The 25,127-nt window shown below is 43.1% G+C and overlaps 1 protein-coding gene and 2 long non-coding RNA genes across 13 annotated transcripts in view; 2 read left to right on the forward strand and 1 right to left on the reverse strand.

Annotated features, from left to right (window-relative positions):
- The window catches only part of LOC140635130 (uncharacterized), a 40,772-nt gene extending 39,235 nt beyond the window's left edge, over positions 1-1,537 (reverse strand). Inside the window, exons 1-2 of the long non-coding RNA XR_012032464.1 lie at positions 1,494-1,537; positions 212-280 (exon numbers count right to left, since the gene is read on the reverse strand). This is a non-coding gene — a long non-coding RNA (uncharacterized lncRNA). The remainder of the gene's footprint in view (positions 1-211; positions 281-1,493) is intronic.
- Positions 1-22,336, forward strand: LOC140635131 (uncharacterized). The gene is made up of 3 exons (XR_012032465.1): positions 1-1,710; positions 2,335-2,480; positions 18,444-22,336. It is a non-coding gene; the product is annotated as an uncharacterized lncRNA (long non-coding RNA).
- MAPRE2 (microtubule associated protein RP/EB family member 2) overlaps positions 1-25,127 on the forward strand; it is a 157,430-nt gene that overhangs the window by 124,902 nt on the left and 7,401 nt on the right. For all 11 annotated transcript variants that reach the window (XM_072829254.1, XM_072829259.1, XM_072829256.1 and 8 more), the window contains one exon: positions 22,374-22,513. In XM_072829254.1, coding sequence (XP_072685355.1) covers positions 22,374-22,513 — 140 coding nt within the window. The remainder of the gene's footprint in view (positions 1-22,373; positions 22,514-25,127) is intronic.

Consider the following 25,127-nt stretch of genomic DNA (forward strand, 5'->3'; position numbering starts at 1 on the left):
ACAGTGAAATCGGACACTCTCTTTCTTTTTAGAAAATGGCTCAGGTTCATCTGTGCTTTCCTGTGTTTGGTTGATTATTCCCAGCAGTCTCTTTATGCCTCTGGATGGTTTTTATTGTTGTCTCTCTGACCACATTATCTTCCCAGCAGTGTCTTATCTATAATAAGTCTAATGATCATGATTAGACTACTAAAAAGGCAGAGTTACTCACCTTGTATCATTCAAGCTGTGTGTTAAAATAATACTCCAGGGATAGATTTCATTTTCTTGGTATGTTTTTCTGAAAAATATCAAGTCTGTTTAGATTTCAACTGAAGTATTTTTACTGCTTAATTGCTGGCTATAGAAACAGAATATGAACCAATTTATGTTTTTAAATATGAATAATCTATAATCTTTGAAAGAAAAGTTATGAAATATGCATTCTATCTCCTGTATGGTCAGTGCCAATTTTTATGTGATAATACTCAGCAAGACCTCATTTATTCAGCTCCAAAAGTAAAATCATAGGGGATGAATACCTAGAACTTTAAAGTTCTTTAAACTTTTGTGGATAAAATCTTTCAAAAATATAAACATCCTTCCATAAAAAATAGACTTTATCAAACAGGTAGGTGTTCTTGTACAATTGAGGTCATTATTAACACAAGTTATGATACTGTACAGTTAAACAATGAAATCCTCAGAAACTACTTGTTCCATCCTAAAAACCAGCATTCACACTTGTTAAATCAGTAACGTTAATATTGTAAATAATACAAATTCCTTATTTATTATTTATCCCCAGCCTCCAATCAGGATGGATAAGAGGTGGCTAGAAGAATACTAATACATTTAAAAAAAAAAAAAAAAACTAATACTAAACTAATACTAAACATACTAAGAAGTATGTTGCATAGGCTAGAGGTGTACATTTGTGAGGCTTCCATATACCCACGTCATTGAGGCTGAAAGGGGAGCCTCTAACATTGAATGTTTGGGTAGAAAAGGAAGGATTTGCACCTGTGCAAGGAAGATGCCAGAAAGAAATGAGGGAATGGGGAATGGCACGTCAGGGAGGCAGAAGGAAATGGAACAGACTAGCCAACATGTCTAAATCTGTGGAGGAGTCCGGTAAAATAAGGTCTGAAAGAGCCCATTGGATTTCCAATTTAGGGGTCACCCAGTGGAATGATGGGACCCAGGGTGAGTTAGAGGAATTGGAGGAAGAGTTTAAGGTAGCATAAAAATCCAGTGTTGAAGCTATAAAATGAATGAGCTTATAAAAAAGAAACTAAGTTGACACACAGGTTTCTGGGAATACATACATTTAAGGAGCAGAGGAAAAAGAGGAAGCTGAGAAAAAAGATATCAACATCGGGAGAAAAACTAGGAAAATTCAGAATCAGAGAATGAACAGTAGGAAATTTCTAGAAAGAGGGATCACCTGCAATGCCAGAAATTAACTGTGGAGAGATCAAATAGGATGAAGCCTGAAAAGAGGCCAAAGGTACCTGACTCTTAGGAGGGGAGGAATGATCCTTGAGAGAACTGGTCTGTTAAAATGCTGAGTGCACATACCTGCTGGACTGCAGAGACTGGACGAGGGCATGACCTCACAAATGGCTAGGTCATGCAGTAAGCGTAGATTCCACCTTCACCAAAGTCATCAGGAAACAAGTTGAGGAAGACTGTTTAGTTGTTATGGGGAGAAGCTGACAGCCTCAAGAGGTGAGATTGGAAAGAGCTGGTGTTGTTCTTGATCTGTTGTCGTTTGCTTTTAGGACAAGGCACAGTGAGCAAGTTGGTAAGAGGGGAGGAAGGTCCGTGGAGAAGAAATAATTGGTGATAGGGAAAAGGAGGGGAGATTTGTGGAGCAGGACCATTAAGCTGGAGGGAGAAAATGAAGTAAGTCAAGGGTGTTGATAAACATTCAGACAGGAAGAGGAATTTTTATTTTAACAAGTGCTGGGGAGAGGTTGGGTAAAAAGCCACAAGAAATTTGAGGAACAAAAATGTACGGCAGTTCAAACTGGCCTTCCAGTTTGGTCAGAAACTTCGACAGTGTAGTCAATGGGGGGAGAGAAAAGAAGAGTGGTGTGTTTTGTCCAATGGGGGGGGGGACATGGACGGGAGGGGAAACCCAGGGTAGCTGGCATTTCTCAACTTAGGGCCTTTTTCTTTAGCTGTTAATGATGTACAGATTCAACTCAGCTGCCACTCTTTTTATTCCCCAAGTTTTTTAGTAGTGAAATCAGACAGGCCGCAGAAATCCCCCCCCCCCCCCCCCACAATCACAACATGTCCTTGTATTGGTACCACTGCCCATGGTGCTGCCTTGGCTTTGTTTTCTAGCAGTTCCCCCACTGGTCTTTCACAGAAGCCACAGAGAAGTATGTGCTATTTTGATAGAATGTCCGTGAACCTGAACGAGAAACATATTTCTTCCAGAGCCTAAACTCTTGGGTGACAAAGCTCAGGAAACACGGTAAAGTCAACAGGTAATAAATAGGGTTTTTAATGTTGCAGAAGGCAGTAGTTCTTTTTTTTTTTTTTTTTTAAGATTTATTTATTTATTCAGAGAGAGAGAGAGGCAGAGACACAGGCAGAGAGAGAGGCGGCAGGCTCCATGCAGGCAGCCCAATGCGGGACTCCATCCCGGTCTCCAGGATCACACCCTGAGCTGCAGGCGGCGCCAAACCGCTGCGCCACCAGGGCTGCCCAAGGCAGTAGTTCTTAAGACTCACGTTCCTCATACCTTGACCACGTTTACCTCATTGGTTTTCATGAGGGAGAAAGGATATTTTCAAAAGTCAAACCAGTCATACCCTTTTAAACAAAATAGGTTCTGTCTCTTCGACATTGTGGGATGGAAAAATTATACCGCGGAAAAAATTATAGCAAGGTATACATCACATGTAGAACATTGTTTTAAAAGTTGTATGTGGGGATCCCTGGATGGCGCAGCGGTTTAGCGCCTGCCTTTGGCCCAGGGCGCGATCCTAGAGACCCAGGATCAAATCCCACGTCGGGCTCCCGGTGCATGGAGCCTGCTTCTCCCTCTGCCTGTGTCTCTACCTCTCTCTTTCTCTCTGTGTGACTATCATAAATAAATAAAAATGAAAAAAAAAAGTTGTATGTGATAGGTGAAAGGCTCCTATAAAGTAAGACCTCATTTATCTTGAGGTCATATATCCAACTCTTGGGAATACAGCCAAGAAAATGGAAGCCAAAATGTCTTCCAAGAGTCAAAATAGGTGTTATAAAATCTGTGATACAAAATGTGTAATTATAACAAACATGGAGATATGGTTTCTCAGCACATAGCTTACTTAGGCAAGGAATACACTTATAGCAATAAAAAGGATAAGCATCAGTAGAAGAAGAGCCAAAAGACTTCAGAAAGCTTACTGAACACCCTGAATGCTTTATTATGGAATCAGGTAGGTCCATGCCTCTCTGTGTCCTTCAGTATCACTAGGACACCAGCCTGTATTAATTGATACACTCAGAGTTTCCTTCTAATTCTTAAGATTCTGTTTCATTTTCTATTGATAATCCTCTCCCCCATGAATTACTTACAGTCTCTAAAGTGGCCTCCCTGCCTCTGATCTGAAACCATCCAAGGCCATCCTCTTTATATACAAGACTGATTTTGTTCATCCAAAATTTAAGACAAAGTGCTTGATGCTGAGGTGTGAGGGTCAGCTCTCTGGGAGTTCTCAGATCTGTATCACAGTGATCTGACAGTGATGCCATATCAGTAACATTCAGCAGTAATTTCTGTTCCACCTCTAAGCCTTGTCATTTCTCAACCATCTGCATTAGTGGAAACTAGCAGTGGCTGTTACAATCAAAGCAGGAGATCGTCTTTATTTTTTTCCTTTGGCTTTGGAATACTTGACTGGTTTTATAGTGGATTTCTTTCTCCCCAATATTTCCTTAGGCTAATATTAAAATTAAGTTGCATGTCCTGACTATAACAAATATAAGAACAGTAAGTAGAAGCTCCAGAGCATCTTGTGGCAAAGGGCCCATATTAGAGTGGAAATATGATCATGGAATGGATTATCCACATGTTGATAATTAAATACTATCTAAATCGGAAAAAAAAGTGTTTTCATCATACAGATGACTTCTGTAGCCATGCACCATGGGTTGTTTGCTTTTGTGTAAAATAGACGCATTCTGCTGCTACGAGAATGTGCTAGATTTTTCTGCCAATTCAATACAGACACAAAATGTCCTCCTGCAGATTCAGAGCAGCCGTAGAGCCCACTGGTGTCTTTCTGTAGTTGGGTGACTTACCTGGTCTAAAATGAGCTTCAGCATAAGCAGAGGCTGTCACATCAGGGTGACAATTAATTGGCAAGTCTTGTTCGATCTACCTTCTGACGAATCACATCTTGAATTGCTTTTGATCTACCAACAAGGAGCATGTATTAAAATACACATTTTCATAATGATAGATACCTTTTAAGTGCATATATCATTGTGAATCATGTTGTTTATCAGTTTATTGCAATGAGCCTTTTTGGCAACTCAAGATAGCTGGCAGGGGCCGGGGGGGAACCAGTCGTTAAGTGTGTGCACTTACTAAACTTAAAAGGAAATTTGAAGTTGCGGTTCCTATAGCAACCACAGCTTAGACACATTGCAAATTCACATATATTAATGTATTTAAATCAAATTCTCATATACAAATATAGTGTGATGGATTTAGAGTTGCTATGGAAATTGAGTGTGTGCTGTCTCTTTTCCTGAGGGACTTGAGTGTTCCAGCCTTAAAATGAGATCAATAGAAATATTGGAAAAGTGGCTTCAAAGAGGAAGCAACCTAAGTATAATAAAGGATTTGAACAATCATACTTAAATCCCTAAATGTAGATGTAAACAAATCCTGATGGTATTTTCCTAAACTATTGAATATGTGACTACTCAGTTATCTTTAATTTGGTTTCTCTAAGGCTGTTCATAGGATCTTAACAAGGTGACCAGGTTTATTGGTATTTGCTGACCAACTGTAATCTAAATAAACATTGCCTGTCACTTTCTCTGGAGAGAGAAGAGTTGCTTTTACTTTCCCAAAATGTTTGTTCTATTTTATGTTTTTAGGAGAAGCAGTGAAATGTAGCAGTTTATAGTTTTTTTGTCCTTGTTCTGATCTTGATTTTATGGCCCAAAATAGGGTGTCTGTTGGTACCACGTGTGCTTGAGAAGCATATGTATTCTGCAGTTGTTGGTTGTGGAGTGTTTTAGAAATATCAGATCAAGGTAGTGGATACTGTTACTCAGATCCTCTCTGTTTTTACTGATTTTTTTTTTTTTTTTTGTCTAGTTCTAATAATTGGCTGTGAAAAGGGTGTTACACTGATGTGAAATTGTCTTCAGTTCCCTCAGTTTTCGTCTCCCGTATATTAGGCGCATACGTATTTATGATTAAGTCATTCCAAAGAATTGACCTTTGTATTTTATGCAGTGCCCCTCTCTATCTTTGTTAAAACTCTTAGTCTTGAAGTCTATTTTATCTGATACTAAACTCTACTTTCCTTATGCTTAACTGTTTGCATGGTATATCTTTCCCCATGATAAGTTAAATTTCTACCTCTCTGACTTTATATTTAAAGTGTGCCTCTTGTAAAAAGCATATAATTGGGCCTTGCATTTTTATTCATTTCATAATCTCTGGACATTGCAGTATCCAGTTCATTACGACTTAATGTAATTAACTGATTTGGCAGGATTTAGGTCTACCATATTATCATTTGTTTTCTGCTTGTCCCCTCTGTTTTATCTGTGTCTCTTTCCCCCACCCCCTTTTTTTTTAAAGTAGGCTCCATGCCTGGCATGGTCCCAGCACAAGGCCTGAGCTCACAGCTCTGAGATCGAGTCAGATGCTTAACCAACTGAGCTACCCAGGCACCCTTGTTTCTCTTTTCCTGTTGTCTTCTGGATCTTTTTATGATTATTATTTTTTCCAGTTTTATTATGAAATAATTCACATATATCACCATGTGAGTTTAAGGAGTACAGGATGATGGTTTGATTTACAGGTATTGTGAAACCACAATAGGTTCAGCCAACATCCATCTCCTCATATAGATACAATAAAAAGAAAACAAGTCTCTCCTTGTGATGAGAACTCTGAGGATCTACTCTCTTAACAACTTTCCTATAAATCAAACATCACTGTCAGCTGCAGTTATCATGTTGTGCATTATATCCCTAGTACTTACTTATAACTGGAAGTTTGTACCTTTCGGCCACCTTCTTGCATTTCACCTCACTGTGCTCTCTGCTTCTAGTCACCACGATGTGATTTTGTTTGTTTGTTTGTTTGTTTGTTTGTTTGTTTGTTTGTTTTAAAGAGTTAACAGGTGAGATCATACAGTCTTTGTGTTTCTGTCTGACTTATTTCACTTAGCATAATGCCTTCAGGGTCTACCCATGTTGTTGCAAATGGAAGGATTTTGTTTTTTTATGGCTGAAAAATATTCCTGTGTGTCTGTGTGTCTATCCCACAATTTATCCATTTATCCATTGACAGACGTTTAGATTGTTTCAATGTCTCAGCTGTTGTAAGTAATGCTGCTGTGAACATGAGGATGCAAATACCTTTCTGAATCAAAGGAATTAGGGGTGCCCGGGTGGCTCAGCTGGTTATGTCTGACTCTTGATTTGGGCTCAGGTCATGATCTCAGGGTATTGAGATCTTGAGCCCCAACATCAGGCTCAATGCTCAGTGGGGAGTCTACTCTACTACATCTACTCAATGAAATGTTTTCATTTCCTTTGGATAAATACTCAGAACTGATGAGTCATCTAGCAGTTCTATGTTCAGTTTTTTGAGGATCCTCCTTACAGACTTTTGTAGTGGCTGCACCAATATGCAGCCCCACCAACAGTGCACAAGGGTGCCCTTTTCTCCACATCCTCATCAGCATTTGTTCTTTCTTATCTTTTTGGTGATAGCTGTTCTGATGGGAGTGAAGTGATACCTCATTGTGGTTTTAATTTACATTTCCCTAGTGAATGCTAATGTTGAGCATCTTCTCATCTACCTGTTGGCCTTTCATATATCTTTGAAAAAATGTCTGTTCAGGTCCTTTGTCCATTTTTTTTTTAATTGAGGTGAGTTATTTGCTTTTTTTATTTTAAGATTTTATTTATTTATTCATGAGAGACACACACAGAGAGGCAGAGACATAGAGGGAGAAGCAGGCTCCCTGCAGAGAGCCCAGGATCATACCCTGAGCCAAAGACAGATGCTCAACCACTGAGCCACCCAGGTGCCCTGAGTGATTTGCTTTTTTGCTCTTGAATTGTAGGAGTTCTTTATGCATTTTGGATATTAATCTCTTGCCAGATACATGGTTCACAAATCTTTTTCCCGTGCTGTAAGTTGTCTTTTCACTTTGTTGTTGGTTTCTTTTGCTAAGCAGAAGTGTTTTCGTTTGATGTGGTCCCACTTGTTTGTTTATTTATTTATTTATTTTTGCTTGTGCTGTAGGTGCCATATCCATATTCTGGATTTTTAAAATATTGTACATTCCATCTTAATTTATTGCCTGGCAACCCTTGCTCCCAGTGTCCTCTGTTATAGTTGTCATATGTATTACATCCACATATATTATATACCCCACAAGGCAATGTTATAACTTGTTTTAAACTGGCTATTGTTCAGTTTAAACTGGCTTGAGCATTTCAAATATGCTTATTTTACACTGAAATGTGCTGTATGTTTAAAATGCATCCTGGATTTAGAAAACTAAGTGTGAAGAATGAAGAATATAAATATAAAACCTCTAAAAGTTTCATTGATTATATGTAGAAATTATAATCTGTATATATTGTATGTGTTTTGCACATATTAAAATTAATGTCTTTAAATTTTTAATAACATGATTAACATTACATTTCTATGAGGCAGTGGTGTTTTAAGCAAACGTGTATTTTAAAGAATCAAGAGAAAAAATAGAGGGTTTTTTTCTCCCCAACTTTTTACCATTTCCAGTCTTCTTCAGTCATTCCTAAAGATCCAAGTTCCCTACTGATTTCATTTCTCTTCATACTGAAGTACGTGCTTTATAGCATTTCTCATAGAGCAAGTCCCATGGCAACAAATTCTTTTAGCGTCCTTTTTCTGTAAGTGTCTTTATTTCACCTTCATTATTGAAATTTTTCTGTCAATAAAGAATTCCAGCTGATTATCCTTTCCTTATGAACTTTTAAAGATGTTGTTTCAGTGTCTGTGGCCTCCAAAGATAAGAAGTGCTTGCTCATTCTAATCATTCTTCCCCTGTTTGAATACATTGTTTTTCTCTGGGTGCAGTCAGGATTCTTTTTATCTTTGGTTTTCAGTAGTGTGACTGGGATGGGCCTAATGGCTCCCTTTGAATTTATCTTGTTTTCAAGTTCATTAAGCTATTTAAATCTGTAAACTTTGTCTTTTATCATATTTGGGAAGTTTGCAGCCATTATTTCAGACATTTTTTTCAGCTCCATTCTCTCTATCCTCTCCTTCTGGGACACCATTTATCCATATGTTAGAGCTGAAATTATCCCACAGCTTCCTGAGGCTCTGTTCACTTTTTTCCCCAGCATCTCTTCTCTTCGTTAGATTAGAGGTTTTCTAGTAATACATCTTCAGGTTTACCCTCTTTTTCCTCTGTCATCTCTCTTAAATTGAGCATTTTTAAAAGTTCAGTTATTGCATGTTTTCAGTTGTTAATTCACTTTTTTTCTGATACTGCCTACCTTTTGTTTATTATGAATGTACTTCACTAAGCATGGTTATGATAGCTGCTTAAAGTTCTTGTCTGCTAATTCCACCATCCCGACCACCTCACAATTGGCATCTGTTGATTTTATTTGAGAACGTGTCACATTTTCCTGGCTCTTCATATGTTGAGTAATTTGGGATTGTATCATAGACATTGTGATGCTTTATTTTGGACATTGCAGCCTTTCGTGTATTGCTTCAAAGAGTGTTGATGTTTTTGATTTAACAGGGGCTTAATTAGAGTCCAAGTAAAAGGTAATCAAGAAGTTGGATTTCACTCAAAGGGTCCTAACGTGGACCTTAGGCCTGTGCCTTCGTGCAGGACTTCTTTTCCTCATTACTGACAAAACATATGTCTTCACTTACCTTTTAAGAAAAGTTTGCCCTTTAAAAAAAAAAAAAAGATTTTATTTATTTATTCATGAGAGACACAGAGAGAGAGAGAGAGGCAGAGACATAGGTAGAGGGAGAAGCAGGCTCCCCTGTGATCCCAGGATCACACCCTGAGCCAAAAGCAGAGTTCAACCACTGAGCCATCCAGGCATCCCAAAAGTTTGCCCTTTAAACACAAACATTGCTCTCACCCCAAAGCCATTATTTATTCCAAAAAAATGCATTTTCCTGTGTCTACTCTTTAGACCAGACCAGTCCATGATGGCATTTGGCTTCTCAAAGGCATAGGGGAAACACAGGCATCTTTCTTGTCCCTTCTTGATCTCTCTCTATCAAGATGAGTCATGCCTATTCTTGCACCTCCCCGGTGTGTTTCTGCTATTAACTGTCCTCACAGTCCCCTGTCATCTAACCACATACCTGCTCACTTCTTCAAGGATCATATGTTCATTTTAAGAAATCATGTAATATCAACTCAAAACAAGGAATAGGTGCATTTTTACCAGTCTCATAATTAGCAAAAATCATCTTATTACATGAACACTGTATCTTTTGCTCCATCGCTGGCTGGGTCAGCATTGCATTCCCTTGGCCTCCTGCTAGTAAGAAAGCATCCATCCCATCACTAAGCTGCATTCCAGGTATGGCTGCTCATGGGAAAGATAAGGGTATTGGTGGTTTTGTTCCTCCAGTTATACATCTGTCTTATGTAAGATATATAAATGATGCACCACTGGGCAGAGGGATACTTTTCTCCTCAAAGAATAATTAAAGCTGCATTTCTCAACCTGGAATGAGAAAACCACAGCATACGATATGAGCAATCTGCCTTGTCAGGACACTGACTGTCTATGAGTTTGGAATATTGAGGGCACAGAGAGGAACAGAGACATGAAGAATTCAGGAGCTTCAGATCAAAATGTTCTGGGAGTATCTAAGGACGAAATCGAGAACCTTCTTCCTAGGAACAATTATGCATTTTTTATTGCCATCCCAATGTGTTTGTTTACGAGACAGCATCTTTGACAGGTGATTTACTAATGCTATTTACCACCTTTAGTTATTTTGGCTCTTTGAAATCAAAATATGACATAGTTTTCCATAAAACTAGAATTTTTGAAGGCTTAGAGATCAGAACCTACAACCATTACCCCTGTTTTTGAGGTGGAGAATCCGAGGCACAGAGAGGTTAAGTAACTTGCCAGAATCACACACTAGAAATAGAGGATCCAAAGTTTGCTGGACACTGTGATTCCAGAGCCGACACTCTTGAACCATTATATTGCCTCTGGAATATCATGGATGTGGTCTTATTTTATGTTATCTCCTCCTCACACTATACTGAGCCACAGTAAATTTTCACAAACCAAATTCAAATTGCATAGCATATGGAGGACATAAAAGGCTGTGTAGTGTCATAAAGGCTTGAAACAGAGCACATGCTGTTTGATTTGAATGACATTCGTTTTTTAAAATAGCAATTTTTAAAGTTTAAAAACATTCTTATTCATCCTTGCGACAGGCTCTCGGTGAGAGTTGCTAGACCTCATATAAATTCATAAATGCAGGAAGCGTTGAGCCATTTATTCCAGGCCTCTTCTCAGCCCCGGAGCAGAAATGTGTATGAAGTCTGGAATATTGAGCCCTAGATTAGTGGGATGACTAATCTCTGATTTCTTGATCCTTTGGTTCAAATCATTCTCTGAATAGATAATCTGGGTGACTTCAAAGGGAAGAGCAATAAGCCCCTCAGACAAAACTGGCATAATATGTCTTGGCATGCCATACTCTGTTTCCTCCCACAAGACTTTGCAGAAGAAGACCGAAGGCCTCCATTGTTATCTACCTGCAGCTGGAAAGCAGACCAACCTAGTCCTTTTGTAAACAGCTGAGTCCTTTCATACCTAGCACGTGTTATTTTTACTGCTTCCTAGGTTGTTGAAATATTACTTGGTTTTGCACTAAACCCCACATGTTACTCTGATCATCCTTTTTCTCTCTAAAGGAATAATAAGTTGGTGTTTGGCTTCTTAACCTCACAATAAAACTTGTGAGGCCTCAAGAGGCCATGACTTAGCATTTATTTTCAGTTTCCATAAACAATATCACAGATCACCCATACACCCATTTTTCTTTTTTACTGGTGCCATTCTTTGTCACTCAAGTATGTTGGGCAGGAATAGAAAACAGTTCTGACTTGGATGAACTTTCTAGACTCCCTTTGAATTGGGTGAACTAAACTATCAACCAGTTCTGTCTTGTTCAATCATTTTTCTCCATTGCAAGACACAGTGAAGGTTCTTATTTAGAATTTGTTGAATTGATGTAGATTGAATCTCTGCATGTCAATTTGGATTCAGGAAGACGCAGTCCTTAAGCTGATATATAGCTATTTTTGATAACCATCACCTGAGGGAAGCCTCTTGTACTAGAGCCTAGGAAATTGCATCGTGCACTACACAGCAGCTCAGAAAAAAAATTCCTTAAACAGCACTTCCTATTTATTGGACCCGTTGCTGGTTTTGGGAAAGCCTTACTTGAGTTCTCATTCAGTCTCTCAACATGCATTTAAGGCTCTGGAGATACACCGTCATTCAGGGAAGTAACAGCCTTGTGATGAAACCTGGCAATAAATAGACAACAGCACTAAAGTGAGGTGCATTCTATCAGGGTGTGCCGGAAGACCACCTGAGCTGGTTTTGTGTATTCTAGAAATAGAAAAGCTTCTTGGGAAAAGTGAGATTTGACTAAGACTTAATGAGTAGAAATTAGCCAGGTCATGGGTATGGGCAGGGGCACTGCAAGCAGAAAGAGTAGCATGTTGCCATCAACAGAGAATATGCTATATTCAGTGAAATGATGTGTGTGTTGTTCCCCGTGAATGTTGAGAGTAAGACTGCAGAGCTGAGCCATGCCCCTGTATGAGTTGAGAGGTGGTATTTATGTTGTGTTGCTGCAAAACAGCCGCTACAAACTTAGCAGCTTAAAACAACACATCTTGTGAAGTCCAGTTTCTGCTTATCTGTGTTCTCTGCTTTAAGATCCCACCAGGCAGCCATCCAGGTATCTGCTGAGGCTGTGGTCTAATCAGAGGCTTCACTGGGGAGGGCTCCCTTGGGTTGTGACTGTTTCTTTGAGGCTGCAGAACTGAAGCTTTGGTTTCTTGCTGGCAGCTACTCTCAGTTCCCAGAGGCCACCTGCATTCCCTGCCACGTGGGCTTTTCCCAAATGTGTGCTTACTACATGGCGACTTGCTTCTTCAAAGCCAGTAGGAGGATTCTCTCTAACACATATGCTCACCAAACAGAGTTCTGTAGAGTACCATAATCACAAGGGGGACCTCCCATCACCTTTGCCATATTCTTTTAGAAGCAAGACAGGTCCCACCCACACTTGAGGCGAAGGGATTATACAGAGATGGGATACCATCAGGCCAGGATCCCTGGGGGGAGGCAGTCATCTTAGGTTCTGTTGGTCACAGAGGTTACACTTTAAAGGGGGTAGTTGGGAGTCATTACAAAGTTTTTAGTACAAGTTTGCTCTTTGGTATAGAGAAACCATGAAGAGTATAGAGTTATAATCCAGAAGACTAGCTAAGAAGCTGTTACAACAAATCATTCAGGAGAGGATGTTGGCCTAAAACAAAGGTCATGGGACACGTGGGCTATGGAGACTTCAAGGAGATATAGTCAATAAAAGTTGAAGATTGGATATGAGAAGAGGAGAAGGGAAGCCAAGGATAAGGGATGCACACGTTGCTGGCGTAATGGTTGGTTGGTGGAAGCAGAGAGTCTGGTGCAGGAGAGGAGAGGACTCAGGTGGAGCTCAGCTCTGGTTCAGTGAGACTGAGCGCCAGCTGCTCTGTGGCCTCAGACCACAGCTCGCTCTCTGCAAGGGAATCTGGGTAAGATGGTATTCATGGAGCACAGCTGACTTGCCACCATCAGAAAAACAACTTCAAACACTGGTCTTGACAATAGAGGCAGTCGGACTGTATCCATACATTATGAAGTAATTGTGTTCGCCCCAAATAGCCATCTTAATTTGTAAGCTTTGTGCTGAAAGGACTGCCATGTGCCAGGAGTGCAGTTGACCCTGTGAGGGCATGGTGATGCATGTGTGTTTTCGTTCTTAATGGTCTGGCTAGGTTTGTTGGGCTGCTTCAACCACCAGCTTTTCCTATCATTGCAGTAGACAGGCAAGGCAGTGTTCCCCTAAATTGTTGCGATTCTTGTGTTATTGTTTCTTGGGAGTGAAGGATTCTCACCATTTCTAAAGAGACATTGCTGCTCTGAGGACAATTTAAAAATAAGAATTTGAACCAAGATAGTGATTGGTTAGCACTTAATGTTTTCAGAGCACACGCACTTCCTTGTCTACCAAGATATGAGAGGTGCGAAAAGACAGCTGATCAAGAGGAATACACACACCATGTTCAAATAACTGTTCAAAAGTTAGATTTTTTTAATACTTGAGCCAATTTGAGAGGAGGAGTTCTTGTGCATTTTTTCCCACTATGAAAAATTCTCTGAAACCATAGTGACTCAGGCAGAGTCTGGAAAATACTGGAGAATCACATGATGGCTAAAAATAAGCACATCATTTCCAGCATGGACAGTAACCAGGGCAGAAGTAACTCGGTTTTGTGAATGCTCACACTGGCTGGCCATGCTCAGCCCTCTTGCCCATCACAGGGGCAGGCTTTGAGACCCTGGCCAGGGAAGGGGAACTCTCAGGCTCTGACTCAGTGTAGCTCTCTGGCATGCTCTCTCAGGGCAGAGCCAGTAACTAGACTGTGCAATGACCCTTGAGCAGTGAATTGGGAGGGACACTAGCTGACTCCCAGCTCTTGTCCCTGCCTATTTTTCCTCAGCCCTCCCCCTGGAATCAGTAGCAGATGCCATTGATCAGAATGCCTTTTGTTACTGTTAATATTGCAAAATGCAAGTTGTATAAAATGGCCAGACGTTTGGTGCCTGTTTTATAGGGTACAGGGTTGTCTAAACTGGAGCGTTGTAAATGATTTACCAAAAAGAAAACTCATCTTGCGCACTCCCTGCTCACACCCTGGAGAATTACTGCAGTGGCCTCCTCCGTGGCCATTCTGCATCTGGCCTCACCCTTCCATGGTCTGTTCTCCACACGGCTGTCAGGCCACAGCACTCCTCTGCCCAGGACCCCACAGTGGCTCCCACTTCCCTCAGAATGAAAGCCCAGGCTCCTAACCCCCTAACCCCTGCCTCTGAGGCCCTAACAGTCTGCCCCCTCCAGGACCTGCAGACCTTCTCTCCTGCACATCCCCTGGCTTGCTCTGCTCCAGACTCCCTGGCTTCTGAATGGATGAGGCGGGGCCTTTGTCTAGAATGCTCTCCTCCTGGCTTTCCAGAAGGGCACCTGTACCTCTCTCAGGCCTCTGTTGAAACCTGACTTTCTCAGCAAGGCCCTGAAGTAAGGGGTACTTTGGAAAATGGCACGTCCCTTTCAGGGATCCTGGAAGTTGTGACTGTGGAGTTGTTGCATGAGATGTAGACTTCTTGGAGGAATGGGACTTCGGAACCAGGCTCACCCCCACACGTGTGGATCTTGCCACCTCCCATCTGTGCAGGACTGCCACAGGACTCCCACCTCTGGGCCTCTGTGCTCCTGACCCCTGTCTTTCCGAGGGGACCAGGGTCTGGTGAGGCCCATGCAAGGCTTGGGTGTCAGAGTGAGGGGTTGAGACTGGAGAGAGACGTGTGGTAGATGCTCAGGTTCCCTGGAGTTCATACTGAAAACGGCTGCTCTCTCACCCCTGGACCCAGCAGTGCTCACCTCTGTCCTACTTTTCTCTTTTCCATAGCATTTACTTGCTGGTTTATTATGTTATTAATTATCTAATTCCCCCATTAGAATGTAAATTCCACAGAGACAAGTATCTTCTGTTTCATTCATTGATTTATCCCAACTACCTTAAGCTGGCCAGGTACACAGTAGGAGCTCAGTAAGCATGGGCTGCATGAATGAAGGAGTCAAAGTAATTTAAGAAAGAGCACAGAGACTTGGCCTACAGCCTGCTGATTTTCAAGATAGACAGTAAATGGAACAGAAGAACCAATGTCTTGGTGTCCACTGGTGGTTTATGGGTTAAAATTTTTCATAGAGATTCTCTTGAAAATGAGCCGGATTTTCTTACTACTTTAGCAGCTTAGTTTTTATTTTTCTAGTGTCTAGAAATGGGAAATTGTGTACTTCATCATGAGTTGAATCACGTCTCCTTTGCTGAGTGGTAATAACGTGAGCTAGCATTATTGAGTACCTACTCAGGTGCCAGGCTCTTGTGTAAGGACTTTCCATGTATCAACTCATGTATCGTTCCCAACTCTGGGGAAACCGGCATTGCTGTTCCAGTCTTCGGCACAAACCCAGGCGGCAGCCCAGGCCCCGCCACACAGCCGGCAGCAGAGCCAGGATTCCTGTGAGGGCCGCCTGGTCGTAGGGCCCCCACACTGCCACCGCCTCCCTAAGGGCCAGGTGGAGGGTCGCCGTTTCCATGCCAGATCTTCATTCCCACCGGCTGATGGCTGATGTCCTTCGTGCCGCGCTCCAAGGTGCTCACACCAGGAGCTGCCCTCTTTGACAAGCTGACACTCAAGTAGCGCAACTTTGCTGCTGGCTGCACTGGTGACAGAGCCTGAAGGGCTATGAACTCGCAATTGCAGAAGAGCCAGCCTTGTAAGAAGCTCTCAAACGGAAGCAGCCTGGAACCCCTGTTGATGTTCCATTTGGACTGAACTCGGGCCCCTGAGGGCCAGAGGTTTTTTTTCTGTTTTTGCTCTCGGAGAACACATTACAGATCTTACAGTGAGAAGGTATGGAGCATTTTTTTAAGGAATCAGGCTGAGACCTTGAATTTGTAGTAATTAGGACTGGCGAGGCCACGGTCAGTCACCCTGCAGTGTGACGGCTCGCGTGTCCGTTTTGTCACTGAGGAACAACCCTCTTCCTGTGGGCATTCACTCTTCTCGTCAGCCCAGCTCTATGTTCTGTCCCCAGCAGTGACTTTATTTACATTTCTTTTAGCCAAGTCCATTATCTCAGTTAAAAATTAGAATCTCTTTGCCAATGTAAAGAGGATAAGGAAGTGATGTCCGATCATCCACAAGTAACTAATCCTTGTAGGTACAGTGTATCTTCGGTCATGTTTCAGGTCTGTGGGGTTTTGTTTTTGAGCTATAACTGACCTACATCCTCACAGTTTCAGGTGTGCAACAGGTGGAGTATTTGTATAGATTGCGAAATGATCACCACAGTAAGGTCTGGTTAACATCCAACACCACACATAAGGACCATTTTTTTCTTGTGGTAAGAACATTGAAGATCTGCTAAGATCTGCTTGCTGAGAGAGCTTAGCAACTCTGAAACGTAGTGTCGTGAATTATAACCACCTTGCTGTACGTCATGCCCCCAGACTGACTTATTTTGTAACTGGAGGTTTCTACCTTGGGACCACCTTCACCCATTTCACCCATTCCCTAGCTCCTGCCTCTATGGGGTCTGTAATTGAGTGAGAAGGACCTGGGGGTGGAGGGAATATGCTCTCAAAGTGAAGAAGCTGGGGATGACCAGAAGACGGCTTGCTTCCTGAGTGTGCGTGTGTGTGTGCGCATGTGTATGCGTATGCATGTGTACACATGTTTTTAATGTCTCTGTGGTTCTTGTCAACAGTATTAACATCATATTTTTAGCTCCTCTGTTTATGACTTTGGCAGAAGGAATACAGCAGATTAAGTGAGAAGAATTTTTAAATTCCATCAGAGCTCTGGCCATGAAAGATGAAGCCAAGTAAAGTGCTTTTCTTTGCTTTAGCGTTATGAATTCATTGGGCCTCATATGCCCCAAATGTAGCATTTTCCATGAACATTAAGCTACTAATTATTGACATTAGACACAGTGATAATGTGGCTTCACTAAGGCAGTGAATAAGGCCACTCTTTGTTGTTTTTTTTTTTTTTTTACAACTATGGTTAAAATGTCTAGAATCATATTTATACAACAAATCTTAAAGGCATTAATTAAGACAAAACTGCTCAAAGACTAGCATTGTAAATCATGTCCATATCCAATGAGTAAAGTCAGAGAATTACAGGGACTTGTACAGAATTTATGTCTATTTCCCCCACTTTTGAAACTCCTTTTTATTTTGAAAGGGGAAATTAGGGAGAGAAAGAAAAGCTCGAGGGAAAAACCATTCTTGTAAAACAGGGCTACCCCTAATTATGTTTTCAGGACATCAAATGCAGCTTGAAAAAAAATTGGGGAATGGTTGATAGCTGTAAGGGGGAAAAAAAACTCTATCTGCATTATAGCTGAAGTGCTACACTCCCTTTAAAAGCCACTATGTGAATGTTTTTCACATAAGCCTCGTTGAGCAGAGAGGCATGAGAAGGCACAGAAGCGAAGTGTCTGTGGGCTTAGGGGCGTTCCGGGAAGCAGGAAGGCAGCTACAGAGGACCCTGATCTCTAAAACCAGGATTAAGATGCCATCAAATAGGACATCATTGCGTCATCTCACAAAATTGGAATATAAATGGTAACTTACCTAAAAGTGATATATTGGTCTTAAATTTGCTGATGTGGATGAATTTTAGATTCCTAAGCACATCCTTATGCTAGCAGCCTAAGTAACTGGAAGAAGTCCTGGCCCCCCAGAAGCTGGGTACACTTTAGGGTTTGGTTCCTTGATAGGAGATGGTAAGACTTTTACAGCAAATAAAGAAAAACATAGTTCTTAACGGTCTAAGGAGTGTGATCTACTTTAGGCTATTGTTTACTGTTCTAAAAAGTAAACCATGAAATCGTTTAACAGAATGAATGTGAAAGACTTCATTTTCATTTTTATAAGTTTCACTCTTTAGTGTTTCTGAATGTGATAGCCGGGAGGGGTAAATTACTTCCATATCAAATTGTAGCTCGTGAGGATTTAAAGAGCTCACTTGACATTGTTTTGAAAAATGAGCCTTTACTTTAACCCTTTAATTGTGTAGTTTGTTTGGTTTTTTTTAAACCTTAAACCTCTGAAGACACTAAGATCTTCCATGAGTCTTTCCTGTGCTTTAATTTCTTCGTCCCGTGGGAGGTGGGTAAGTGCCCAGGTGACTGGCCCTGCCCGCTCTCGTCCTCCTTCAGCAGGCATTTCCCTCCTGTGCTCAGTTGCTTTCAGAATTTCAAAACCCCTGATTTTAAGTTTCAAATACTGATTGCTTCATCTGCTATTAAGTTTTTCAAATTCACTTTCCGTTCCTTTGTCCAGCCTGGGAGTGACCGTCCAGGGCAGGGTGGAAGCATGTGGCACGTGTAGGTGGGGAGCGTGGACCGTGCACCCCTGTCTCCACCAGCCCTGCCCCGTGGCAGAGGACGCAAGTCTGGTTTTCATCCTTCTCCTCTTGGAGAGATCGAGCGGCGGTGTTGCATGCCTACCAGGTGAAAGACAGGGACTGCCCCAGCTGACCCGGACAGGGTCCATGAAGCACAGGTGGCATTTTAAGGCCAAGACTCTGAGGTGCGGCCACGTCGGGCTCTGGCTATAGCAAGCGATGTGGGTTCTCGGGAGGAAGTGCACCCAGGACAGCCTCAGTCCCTGCAGCCGCTCTGGCCTGGCCCCCCGGGAGCTGCACAGGGTCTCGTGGGGCCCCCTGTTCCTCTCCCAGCCAGCTTCCCCTGGTAACTTGGTCTTCCCCATGACCCTTCCACTTTGACCTCATATCCACCCTTTCAGGTTTTCTCCAAGCTGCCTTTGATGATGTCCTAAAAATATAATCAGTACGGCTTCTGTTCCTTCCATGTCTTTCTTTTAAAATTTACACGAGGCTGGATAAGGCAGGGCGGAGAGTGAGCGTCTGATGAATGTATGTCAGCTGTCGCACGCAGCCAGCCACATCGTGGCCACCGACCTGTGTAGGGAGACGGGCCCAGCGTGGGGCGGGGCGGCGCTCTCCGGGGAAGCCCCTACGGCAGGGCTGTGCGTCCCCTTCGGAAGAGGCAGCGAACAGGGCAGAGACTCGGCCCGCCCGGCACAAGCCAGCCTGCTCCTCTCAGAGTTAAACACTTACTGACTGAATTTCCCTATTTGCACTTCGTCCGGAATCCTAAGCAGTAATGGAGGGGGATCTGGAAACCAAGCGAGAGCTCTCTGAGCGGGAGGTGGGGAGGTGGGAGGCCCACCGTGTTCTTGCTCAGTTCCTTCCTGGGTTGCGGCCCTTGCCGGCGGCGGCTTTGTCGCTGGCAGCACCTCCTCGTGCTCCCCCTGCTAGGGTTTCCCTGGACGGACACCTCTCCTAGCAGTTGCTTCGGCGTATCGTAAAAACTTCTGGGCCGGGCACTGAGATGGGCCTTGGGAACATAAAGTGGGGCCAGCAAAGCAGATGCGACACGTACCTTGCCGTGTGTGAGTCTAAGGGAAGAACAGGCAAGCCTGATGGCCGCACCACGGCAGCGGACAGGTGCCGTGACCTCCCAGCGTGCGGGATGGTCCGCTTAGTCACTCAAAGGAGGGGAAGAGGAGTGTTTCGGGCAGGGGGGTACAGCCCGAATGTGTGGTCACGTAGCCAGGAATGCTGCCTTGTCCCTGAGAATGTAGAGTGTCGCCCTGCCTGGGCTTACACAGCTGTTACCCCGTGAGACTGTGAGCTCCTGGAGAGCAGGGATCGCGTACGTGCTGTGTGGTAGGTACTGGATAAGCGTGTATTTAGTAAGAGGTGTCGAACATCATCTTGAAGCTGCTTTCTGTTAGATTTTATTGATATTAAAATATGGCATACTGCTTATAAAAAGGTCTGAAATAACTTGATTTTCCAGAAGCTTTTTCCACAGTGAGGCTGGCCCATAGCTGCTCTCGGGGAGCACGTGCCAGATCGGCATGTCCTCCCCTTATCACCTCTGCTGTTACGCACATTGTTCTCTCTACCTCGTTGGCATGGCCTTTAGAGAGCCTGGCCAGTGGGACACAGATGTGAGGTTCCAAGAGTATGTTCTGTGGGCTTCTACAGAGATAATCCTTGCAACTGTATGTGAATCACAAATAAAGCAAAGCACCAGGTCTCAAGAATCCTTGGGAAGGTCTTCTGCATAGGCAAGGTTTCCGGGTCACTGAAGATTTACTTTTGGATACTCTGTTTGAAGTCAGTTCCCAACTTAATTTTCTTATTTATTCATTCATTTATTCATTCATGAGAGACACAGAGAGAGAGGCAGAGACACAGGCAGAGGGAGAAGCAGGCTCCATGCAGGGAGCCCGATGCGGGACTCGATCCCAGATCCCGGGATCACACCCTGAGCTGAAGGCAGACACTCAACCGCTGAGCCACCCAAGCGTCCCTAATTTTCATTTTAAATTATATTAGGGCTTTCCCTAGAAATTTTTAGAAGAAAGTTCCCTTTTTTTCTTTGTTAACAGATTTTCAAGGCTATAATATTGCTAGTGCTTCTTGAGGGGGGTGTATGACATTGCATTTAGAACTGAGGACTCCAGGCACCTGAACTCCTCCTGTTTCCTGCTTTATAATTAGATCATTGGTTGAAACTTGTAACTGCTGTCAGCACACTTGGCTTCATTACCCCTGCCCCTTTCTGATCCTGGTACTGACAAACTGAAATTGGAAACCATGGAACCAAGTTGTATTTACTTGCTCGTGTGTTTATTTCAACACTTTTACCTTCTTTACCACTAAATATACATTCAGCTAAATATGATGCTAAGTCCAGTACTGGGGTTACAGAGGTGATGAACGCTGGTCCCTCGTGCTCCAAGAGCCTTCTGGAGGAGCAGAGAAGGTGTGGGAGCACGGTGAGAACTTGGGCAAACCCTTGCACATGAGAGGAGCACCCCCGCCAGGCTGGGCTGCCACAAGGTCAAGGTTGTGTTCAGAGGAAAAGGGACTGGCTGGGCCCCCAGTAATGACCCTGGGCTTCTTAATCCACAAAGTGTATAAACTTCATTGCATATACCTTGTGGCTTCTGTTGTGGCTGCAGAGGCCATTTCCTGTTGTCTACGTCATATTCTAGATTGTGAGTGCCTGTTAGGAACTGAGCTTCCAGTGGGTGAGCTCTTACCTGACATCAATGACCTTTTTCCCCTTAGTTTCTATCATTATTACGGATGCTGTTGAATCACTTGATTAAAGGGCTTATCCCAATGTAAGGGTGTACCTTTTTTCCATTACAGTAAGTAAAGTTTAAGGTAATATCTTGACATTGCATGAATGCCTTATTCCCCTAGAACTTCTCACTTAATGTTTTACAGTGAGCCATTCCTGGATCAGTTACATTTGTTCCAAAATTGTGATTTTTACCAGTTCTAACATTTCTTCTACGTTTACTAGCTATCCATGTTCTATAAAAACCTTCGTATCCTCCCTCCCTTCTTTTTTCCCCTTCTTTCTCTTCATCATTATAGAGTTTTCTTTATTCAGTGCATTACAATCTATTAGAGCCATTATTGTTTTGATACATGAAAATGCCCCAAGCGTGGCTAGTTGGAAGCACCTTCAAACTGGCCCCCATACCTATTGACATTAGTTCGTGAGCACATCCTTGCTTTTTGACACAAAAAGGCATTCCAGGCTCACCCTGTACTTCCCTTGCCCCACCCATGGAACCCGCCACCTCTCAAGAAGCTCTCTTTGTGCAGAATAAAATTTAGAAACCAGGACATAGGCACCAGGAGGAACACACACTCGTATGAAGAAGTCATTGCTCCCAGATGCTTTCAGTGGCTAAACCTAGGAAACAAAAGAGGAGAAAAAAAATACCTTTGTACTGATGCTTTTTCTAAAGTATTCATCTATTTATGAACTCTTTTGTTTTTTAGAAACTCAATTATGGTGATGCTTGGAGGTTATCTAAGAACCTTTCCTCTTAAAAAAAAATATCTTTATATCTTTAAATCTCTTGGATAAGAATAAATGTGTTATTCTTATCTCTCCAGAGGGAGAAAGGACAACTTAATCTCATACTGAGGGGGGAAAAGTGCTCAGAAAGGTTAAATACGTTGCCCAAGCCGACCCTTTCGTACTATGTGCACTTTTTCTAAGTGTATGTATGCTGTTTCTTTGATTGGAAAGGGTCATGGGGGGCTACCTTCTATACTTTTTAGTAAACTCCTTTTATATCCTACATTTGTGATAGATCTAAAAAGTGTCCTTCATCTTGCCAATATTTGTAATCTATTCTGGTTACTTTCAGGTGCGGCTAAATCAAGCCCAGCGTCTAAGCCAGGATCCACACCTTCTCGTCCCTCATCAGCTAAAAGGGCTTCGTCCAGCAGCTCAGCATCCAGATCTGATAAAGATTTAGAAACACAGGTCATACAGCTTAATGAACAGGTAACTCCTCAGTCCTGGCCTGTGTCTGAGAGGGGAAGGAGGGAGAAAAAAAACTTGGAGGCCTGAAATAAGGGAGGAGGCAGTGGTTTCAAACACGTTAGGGACTAAAGGAATTGTTCAGGCAGATAAAGTCAGTGTCCCTCTAGGAATGAAAGATGTTCATCAGAAATCTCAAAGCTGTACATTAAGACAGAAAGAGGACTCAGTCTCTGGTAAATGCAGGTTTATAGGCCAGGGTCCCGCTCACCCCACCCCTACACCATGCACACGCCTCAGTGCTGGTCACAAGCTCCAGGCTGTCCACTTAAGGCCAGTCTGGATGGCATCTAACATTGGAGTTAGGGTTAGTCTTTTCCTCCTTCCTTTCCTTCAACTATTAGTCAAGCCTGTTCTATGTGACAGACTCCGTGCTTGATGCTAATAATATATAATGGTAGTGAGAGAGAGAGAGAGAGAGAGAGAGACCTTCCCTTCCCTTGTAGAGCTTAGAGCAGTTGTAAGGGATGGGTGATTAGGCCAGCAAAGTGAGCACCTAATACTTCCCACAAACACCAGAAGTTTGATGCCACAGAAGCACTGAACCCCATACTTGGGGGTTGGGGCGTTCAGAAAGGCCACAGCTGTGTTTTAAGTTGAAGAATGTTCCCTTTTGTCTAATATTCCTCAGGGTTACCGTAAATCTAACTCTACTGTCTTTGAAATTTTCACTTTAAAAGTTTAGGTATGCTGTCTACCTAACAACAGCTAATTTTGCCCAAGATTATATGTAGTCGAAAGGTAATAAAACCACTGGTAGCATAAGGCCCACTGCAGAAGCCACCTCCCCTGACCCTGAGTTGAGGAGAGTCTTTTATCCTGGCTGCTCCCGCTACTGGGAGAGGAGCCTTTATTCACGGTTCTTCAGCTGTTCCCAGCCAAGTGGCTGGACTATTCCCGGTGATTAATCTGATTCCTGATGAGCCAGCAAGAGTCTGGAAACAGTTTTTTGAGATAATTGTATATTTGCAATCAGGAGTCTAGTTTAAGAGCAGACGATTGCTTAGCTAGGGTGTTTCTTTACAATTCTGATCACTTTAATGAAAATGGTGAAACCTGAAGTCATCCCATGGATTGGACTTTGATTTAGAAGCTGTGGAATGTTGTAACTACCTGCTGATTCTCAGTTTGAGCCCATATGAAATTTCCAGTAATAGGTTCTTCTCAAATAGAAGGCAGGTGGGATGGCCATAATGAGCCTTGGGTCACATGCCCAAGGCTCCAAGCAACTGAGAGTAGATCCAGAGAGAATCAGGCGTGGGTCTGTGGTGCTTGAGGTTTATAACCCATTCTCCTTAGGAACCCAAGTTCTTTTGATATCTTTATTACCTCTTGTTCTGTCACCATCTGTCTCCTCCCTGTGGGGGAGGTACACCTCCTCCCTCCCCCTCTACCACACCCAAGCCTCCAACCTTCCAAACCAGAGTGTAAGCACATGGAGACCTCGAGATCCTTCCTGCCTCTCTCCCATTCAGCCTCAGCCAGCTAGACCCACTTCCTCTCCTTGGGGCTGGCTCTACATTCCCATTAGCTATCCAGTTACGCAAAGAGCCTCCCATCCCCAGGGGAGCCAGCCCTCCTCATCCTGTTATCCAAAAACATCACTCTAGAGGGGAGAGAGGACAAAGAGCAAGAGGAGCTTTCTGGTGGTCTTGTAATTCCATTATTACTTCCAAAGGGCTTCCCTCCCCAGCCTGCCCCCATGTCCATTGAGGAGGACTATGTCTGTTCGCCTCCCCCTCCCAGTCCCTCAGAGGGACGGCCACACACGCCCTGAACTGTGAGCGTTCATTCAGAGGTTCACTGAGCACTTAGTCCAGCTCCATATCTGTGCATCTGTTACCACTCTGTCCATTTTTTGTGCTGGTTGCCTGCAGAGAGGCTCCCTGTAGCCTCCTTGTAGCCGCAGAGGCATGATGGTGCTGGCACTGAGGACTCCAGGACGAGGAAGGGCTGAGTGGAAATGCCAAGACTAAAGAGTGAATTACAGCCGTAACAGAGGAAGCGATGAGTGCCATAAACTTGAAGAATTCTCATTTACTTGGCCTTCTGCCTCCATTCAGGCATCGGTCTCCCATGCCATAGTATGAAGTACCACTGTGCTAGACAATTCCAGTGATAGAAATGAATCAAAAGACAGAGGGGAGGGACCCCTTCTGTGGCTCAGTCCATTAAGCATCCAACTCTCATCAGGGTGGTGAGATGGAGCCCTGCACTGGGCTTCCTGCCGGGCATGGAGCCTGCTTAAAATTCTCTTTCCGTCTCCCCACCAACCCCTGCTCTTTATCTTAAAAAAAAAAAAAAAGGCCGGAGAAGACATAACATATCCCTGAGCCTTACGCCAGGTGCACAGAAAGGGGATAGACACTGCATGTACGCAGGGTATGTTTGAACGGATCAGTAATTCCAGGCAAATAGCATGTCCAGGGATGCCTGGGCGGCTCAGCGGTTGAATATCTGCCTTCGGCTTATGGCGTGATCCCAGGGTCCTGGGATTAAGTCCCTCATCGGGCTCCCTGCAGGGAGCCTGCTTCTCCCTCTGCCTACATCTCTGCCTCTGTCACTTGTAAATAAATAG

This window comes from Canis lupus, chromosome 6 (assembly GCF_048164855.1).
Source record: "Canis lupus baileyi chromosome 6, mCanLup2.hap1, whole genome shotgun sequence".
NCBI classification, from domain to species: domain Eukaryota; kingdom Metazoa; phylum Chordata; class Mammalia; order Carnivora; family Canidae; genus Canis; species Canis lupus.